The 7,500-nt window shown below is 33.0% G+C and overlaps 2 protein-coding genes across 4 annotated transcripts in view; one reads left to right on the forward strand and one right to left on the reverse strand.

Annotated features, from left to right (window-relative positions):
• LOC122247620 (bis(5'-nucleosyl)-tetraphosphatase [asymmetrical]) overlaps positions 1–616 on the forward strand; it is a 5,759-nt gene extending 5,143 nt beyond the window's left edge. Inside the window, exon 5 of one of the 2 annotated variants that reach the window (XM_043007054.2) lies at positions 322–616. The gene's annotated coding sequence lies outside the window, so the exon portion shown is untranslated. The remainder of the gene's footprint in view (positions 1–321) is intronic. The other variant, XM_043007045.2, reaches the window with a different exon arrangement.
• A 3,386-nt stretch (positions 617–4,002) lies between these two features.
• The window catches only part of LOC122247613 (glutaminyl-peptide cyclotransferase-like), a 35,464-nt gene continuing 31,966 nt past the window's right edge, over positions 4,003–7,500 (reverse strand). For both annotated transcript variants that reach the window (XM_043007021.2, XM_043007031.2), the window contains 3 exons: positions 6,966–7,130; positions 6,430–6,640; positions 4,003–5,672 (listed from right to left, as the gene is read on the reverse strand). In XM_043007021.2, the coding sequence (XP_042862955.1) occupies positions 5,521–5,672; positions 6,430–6,640; positions 6,966–7,130 (528 nt within the window). In that variant the 3' untranslated portion in view covers positions 4,003–5,520. The remainder of the gene's footprint in view (positions 5,673–6,429; positions 6,641–6,965; positions 7,131–7,500) is intronic.

The raw sequence follows: 7,500 nt of genomic DNA on the forward strand, positions 1-7,500 counted from the left end.
CACACCATCTTAAAATCTTTCTCAGAAATGTACGTTAATCTAACTCAACACTTGAAAAAAATATTTGTATTCTTGGAATCTACAGGTCAGAATCTACAGGATGATACTGCAAGATATTACAATAATTTTCTAGCTTCCTGTTGAATATTGGTACAAATTGTGCTTGCTGACACTTGGAAATTATTCAATATTTGCAATTAATGAATATTTGATTCCTGTTTATTCATGACAACTCTTCTTTTTTTTCTTCATAACTGCATTGAATACAACTTAGGTAATATAATGTTGTATAATATGTTGCTGTATTACTTTCTTTCACAGATTGGGATAAGCAGAACTGTGCAGTGGAGGATGGGAAAGATAGAAGAATGAAAGAATGAAGTCAGAAAAATACAAAAAAAGAAGATTGAAGTCAGAAAAATACAAAGAAAGAAGAATGAAGTTAGAAAAACACAAAGAAAGAAGATTGAAGTCAGAAAAATACAAAGAAAGAAGATTGCTAAGAATCAAAGCATTGATCTCCTGCGATATCCATTGAACTCTTTCCCTACAGATCCATCCACAGACTCATTTGAGGAGTGTATTCAGTGTTATGAATAAAATTGTATCTTGTTTTTATTCTTATTTTGTACTTTTTCTTCAGAACATTCTTTTGGCTCACTTGTCAGTTGGGTAAAATGGAATAAGAGTACTGTTTGCAAGTATGGTATATGTTTTATAGGTATTTACATTCTGTGATCTCTGTATCTCTGTCTTCCCCCCTCCCCCTCCCTCTCCCCCTAAGGTCTATATGTTGTTGGAATGTTGCATAGGCCACATACACCCAAGTATATGTACATGCACATCCACTTATTTGTCACCAACAGTTCCGTTACTATGCCTACCTTACATCCCCTGTTTACCCCTTTCCTTTAATTTTTGGACAAAGGCATTTATTTCACCATCATTATTCTTGTTATTATTATTGTTGTTGTTGTTACTGTTGTTGATATTATTATTATTATTATTATTATTATTTACTGTTTTCTATTGATTTGCTTTGATTACAATTGCTAACCGGGTCACCCCAGTGATCTAAGGCAAGCAAAGGATTTCAAGAGCTTTAAACGAACATAAATACAACCCAAAAAAAAAGAAAAAGAAAAAGAAAAAAAAAAAAGATTAAAATCATGTTGATATAGTCTTTCGTAAAATATGGGCTGTACTTGTAAGGACGATTTTTTGGATTTCTTGGAGAGACTGTTTACCAGGTATTTTGTCTAGGTGCTTTTTGGTACCCTTCTTTATCATTCCTAGTGCTCCAACAATAACAGGAACAGTACATGCTTTCATGTTCCACATCTTTCCAATTTCTATTTCTAAATCTTTATATTTACTGAGCTTTTCGAATTCTTTTACTGAAATGTTTTTATCTGAGGGTACGCTCATATCAATTAGTAGACATGTTTTCAAAGAGTGGTCCTTCACAATGATGTCCGGTCTGTTTGCCTGTATGGTTCTGTCTGTGTGTACAGAAAAATCCCACAAGATGGTAACATTCTTTCCATTGGTTACTGTTTTCGGTTCGTGTTGAAACCAATTTCTAGTAGTCTCTATTCCATAGTGGTTACAAATACCCCAATGAAGGTATTGACTCACTCTATCGTGTCTCCGAACATACTCACTTGGGGCTAATATAGAACAACCAGAGATAAGATGGTCAACCATTTCAGTACTCTTGTCACAAAACCTGCAATATTATTATTATTATCATCATTATTTTATTTTTTTTTTTAATTAATATAATTCAAATGTTATCAATAATAATAAGAAAAAGAAAAATCAAAACCAAAAGGCAACAAATTGGGTAAATAAGTCTAGTAACTGACTCGTGGTTAATTAAGTTCTTGTGGAATCACATATATGTTAAAAGATAAATTAATGATTAAATTTTCTTATCAAAAAGTTAGACACCACTGAGTACCTCCGTCTTTAACCAGACTACATTCTTACCTTTCAGAATAACATAAATAATGAAGAACTTGAATTAGGATATGTCAGCTATATCTCTTGTTTTGTGATATACTTTTTTCTGCATTTGGCAATAAAGTTTGAGGATTATGATATTTAGGTAAATGAAATTAGTCAAGAGGAGGATGTACCTAAATATTCATAGATCCCAAATAATACTTAACTATTCCTCTGTAATGTGTCTATTTTGAGGTGTTAATTGCCTCTGCATTATGTATATTACTTTGCCATAACTCATAGTAATAGTATATGTATTTTAACCCAATGAAACAATTAGTAAAAGAATATTCATTTCAACCCAAATAGCACCAGGAAGTAATCCAATGCACTCACCACTGCACCAGAACAAATAACAAGGCTGTCCACTCAAGATCAAAATTAGGAGTGTGGGGATAGATTTTTTTCCCCTCTTTGTTTTTGATTCAGGAGAAACAGATTATTGTATTTCAATTAAAGCATCAAAAAAGAGGATTAGGTGGACTCTGGAAGGATATAGCTGGAGAGCTACTTTCTGTCAGAACCATGAACCTATTCATATAATTCATTGTATTATAACGTTGTTCTCATAACTACGCTGTTTACCTTTGTGTGATACCAATGATTATATTTCAGTGATTAGTAGATTGTTCAGTATTAATCACCCGACTGTATATAATTCAGTGTAGTTACAGAACAGCGTAGCCTCTATTGTCATGGTACGTGTAGGTGCCATCTGAATTTGGGTCTACCCTCAGCATGGCAGGTTTTTGTATGTATGCCGTCTATCATCATTTTATGAGAGGAGAGACACTTCCCACTTATTTTTTCATTATTTGTGGTTCCAATCAGATTTTCAGTAATTGCAGGATCTTACTCAACATTTGGATGGCATCTTCAACATCTTTTTATATCTATTTATCTGTTTACTTATTTTAAACCTGTTCCAAATATTCTATTAGGAATTTTAAAGCAATACAAAATTGAAGATACTTAATACTCCTTGATTGAATTTTTCTTTTAATACACAAGATGTTAATTCCAAGAGACAATAAAATTCTCAATGCAATACCAATAGCATTAACTCTAGTATACCTCCAGAATACTCTAGTATATTGTATGTTACTTTGATAGGTATAGATGAACCTAGTATGACTTCAAATATACAAGTAAAATTTTAGAGGAAGAACAAGTTATATTCTCAATATATTAATAAAGAGTATGATTTGAGACGATAAACTTTGTCCTAACCCTACCTTTACCATTCTTTTAGAGTAGAGGGAGGAACTAATCTTTCCTCACAACCTGGTCAGGTGATCTTTAATATCGAACAATCTACCAATGACTGAAATACAATCATTGTTATAACACAAAGGTAAACAGTGTAGTTATGAGAGCTGTGAAAGGGGAATGTAAGACCCTTTTTCTCCAAATATATCAAGGATTTGCTAAAAGTGGTTAAGCCATTTTTGAAGACAGTCAGGAGTTTAGGAAGAGTGAGAGGACCTATGACTCAGTATCCTGACCCTTGAAATGCTGGATGTTTATACTTAGACCCATATTTTTATAATTAATCGCAGAACTTTATTTTGGCTCAATAATTTATAACAATTTATTGGGTGGTGGTTGTATACTTTTTTCTAGATAGAAAGGGTAACCATATATCCTGTCCTGCTTATTCAAACTAAAATTACTTCAGACTTACTATGTCTCTTCTTTATAATACTATAGCTATATTTTCTTTAATATTCTTTAAAATCCTATATCTATATTTTCTTTTAATTAGTGGTAGTTTAGGGATCATGACAATTTGTTTTATACAAAATGTTTTAGCTGAATGTAGAATAAAATTTGTAGGTTCAAAATGCGTATTTACCTCCCAAATTAATTTTGTAAGTAAACAAAACAAAAAACAAAAAATATTTACTATTATGACAGGAATCACCACAGCCATAATGGTCACTAACCAAGAACCATTTGAAAAAAAAAGTATCTCTAAGGGTAATGAAAGACACATGAAATCCAAAAAATTTATGCACTCATTAGCTGGTAAAAATGAGTTCAAGGGACGTGACATGTTCTGGTCATACCCTATAAATGCACACATCATATACTTAGTAACTTTCCCTATATAATCTCAATTTTTTAATGTAAACAAGATGGATTCTTATAAAGTATCTTGTGATACTGCATTTGAATGATTGAATTACTGATTGAATATATATATATAATATATATATAATATATATATGTATATAATATATATATAATATATATATGTATATAATATATATATAATATATATATGTATATAATATATATATAATATATATATGTATATAATATATATAATATATATAATATATATAATATATATATATGTATTTAATATATATATGTATATAATATATATAAAATACATATAATAAATATAATATATATATAATATATATATATAATTATGTATATATATATGTGTGTGTGTGTGTGTGTGTGCGTGTGTGCGTGTGTGTGTGTGTGTGTGTGTGCGTGTGTGCGTGTGTGTGCTAAACTAAAGTAAAAATCACCATAATACCTTTCACCCTATAAAAATATGTGGAATATATTTATATTCATCAATATTAATAGATTTTATAGGCCCAAACAATAGGTTGCAGGGATATAATATGAAATAAAGTTCATAACAAAAAAGAAACAACTACAAAAAAAAAGTATATCTTGACTTCTGAGGTATGTAAAGAATCACAGATGGTAAAACAACACAATTCTATGTGATATGTGAAATTCAAACTTACAGTAACATGGGCTATTTATATAAGATGCATGAGACTCAAAATCAAAAGTCAAATTACAGTCGTATAAAATTTCACTAAAATAGACTATTATCATATGCAACCTGTGAGACTCAAACCTAAAATTCAGTGATAGGGATACTGTATAAAATTAAACCATGCATTGTTACCACTCATACTGGTAACTAACAACATGCCTTCACAACCAATACAGCTTACCTATTGACAGCATCAAAACGGGCAAACTGAAAGATCTGTAGCTAGTGCTAGAGCGAGTCCGTACTTTTCCAAACTTTGTTAAACAAACAAAGTGTAACGATTCTTTTATTCCAGGATTACAGCATTATTTCATTTCAGATCATATCCGGCTGAATTTAAAAACTGAGGAATCTCTCCTTATTAGAAATACTAGTGTTAGTATTGAATAATGAAAATCTTCAAAGTTAGTGCTCAGAATATCCGTAACAGATAAATTATTTGTGCAGCGGTTCAGTCTAAGCAGAGAGGGTGAAATTTGTCAAATCAAATATTAACAAATATGAAAGTTAATATACCCTAACTACTCAAAAGTAAACAATTTTCATCACAGACACCCCTCCACCCCATCCCCTAAAAAAAAAATATTTTTATCGGTTTTTTGTATGTTGCCTTATTTTTCCTTCACGCAGATAGAACTGAGATAGACTTAAGGTCTGTCCGATCATCAAAGGTCATCATGAAATGCTGCATCCTGGGCGTACCCCTATAGGACCAGGTGCAAGTAGTCTACCACGAAAGCGTTGAGAATGGTGTTGAAATTCTTGATGGTTGGGTAGTGAAGAGCAGATTCGTTGTCCGTTTCCTTATGCCAAACAGAAGGGAAGGGGACTGGAATGATGTGCAGAATTGGTACACCTGCAAGAAAGGAGGAATGATCATCCATTACTCGTATTTTTAATCTTCTACTTATTACTCTTTCTTTCTTAACCCATTGTGGACGGGGTGCCCAGCGATCTAACTGACAGTCAGAATGGGCAGTCTATGACGCTGGCGGCACTGGCTAAAAATTAGAAGTACTTGGAAAGTGTTTTCTCCGCCCTCTGGGTAGTGCAGACTAGCCCCAACAATTTTTTTTTCCATAAATCCATCACAAGATGTGGGTTTAGGCTGACTTTGTAACCTTGTAACTCTGAAGCTAGTGCCATTACAGCCATAATACTTCATGACTGTGTGCGTGCTTAAACTGTGAGCAGTTCCTGATGTTGCTTCATGTATACATTGACAACCATTTTTTAGGCCTAATTGGTGCTGTCATGTATGTCATGACACCAGTACTAAATGGGTTAAAAAATAAATACTATATCACAGACAAGATGTGCATCTGACCTTTACATAAAATTTCAAGCTGAGGAACTAAATCTGTCTTTATTTTCAAGTTCATGAATGAAATAGAAGGGTTGCCACACTCGTATTGATACAGGGTGCAGGCATCATGTTTTGTCATGTGTTTTGTTGTACAGGGGACTGTAGGAACAGAGAACCAGTATTCATAAAGTAATTACAGTAGTATGGGACAACAAGGGGAGGAAAGAGCACATTCTCCCTGTGTGATATTTGCTCTCTTGAGAAGGCTCTATACATCAATACTTGACGTATACAATCATCAACTTACCTCTATGCAAGAATGGAATGTGATCATCTTCAATGCCCGAATTATACAACCTCTGCTGTTGAAACATAAATTTACGCTTGTTCAGGAGTCCCAAGTCATTCAGCCGCTGTTCATATGACACAAGTCTAGTGTACCAGGAATCAGTCTCTGGGAAGTAGCTGAAGAACCTGACATCTCGCGTCCCAATGAGGTCCAGGAGGATGAACAGGTCCTGGAAAAGAGAATCGAGGAAACTGATTAAAACACATAACGCAACTATACGCACTTGCTATACACATTTACACACGCACACGCACACACACACACACACACACACACACACACACACACACACACACACACACACACACACACACACACACACACACACACACATCTATATCAATCTACCTATCTATCTATCTATTTATCTAACTATCTATCTATCTATATATATATATATACATATTAAAATAATGATAATAATAATAATGATAATGATAATATAATCATAATAATATACATTTACAAATGCCAATAAATAAATGAATACTTACAATCCTGTGTAAGTGATTTGTTCCATCACGATTCTTTGCTGGGTAAAGGCTTTGTTCCCACTTGACTGCTAAATTCCTCGCACCATAAAGAGAATCGTCCTTAGACCATCTTCGGAAAGCTTCCTCTCCGTCAAAGAACAGAAACTGCAAGGTCAAGTCTGATTGCTGGAAGAAGAAATCCATAAATGAATATCAGTAAAAATAGAATCACAACTATGAAGAGATTACAGTGCACTCACCAAACATGACAACGTGCATTATCAAAATAAAATCATGTTCCGTCTGCATCACAATGAACTAACTTAAGCCTAGTGCACTATAGGCATAGTTCCCTTTAGAATTTCCTGCTACTGTCACACAAGTCACATAACTGTCTATGACTAAATGGTCATTCATACTATAATAAAACTGATGTGATAGTGTAACATAATAATAAATTATACATTGTTTATATGCATTTAAAAATGTATTCAAAGGATCCAGTAGTTGGTGTGGATGTGGTTGTATCATAAGCAGGGAAAGTATCGTTGGGTGT

The sequence above is a fragment of the Penaeus japonicus genome, unplaced genomic scaffold (assembly GCF_977035675.1).
Source record: "Penaeus japonicus unplaced genomic scaffold, GWHDUDI00000001_assembly GWHDUDI00000038, whole genome shotgun sequence".
Taxonomy (NCBI): domain Eukaryota; kingdom Metazoa; phylum Arthropoda; class Malacostraca; order Decapoda; family Penaeidae; genus Penaeus; species Penaeus japonicus.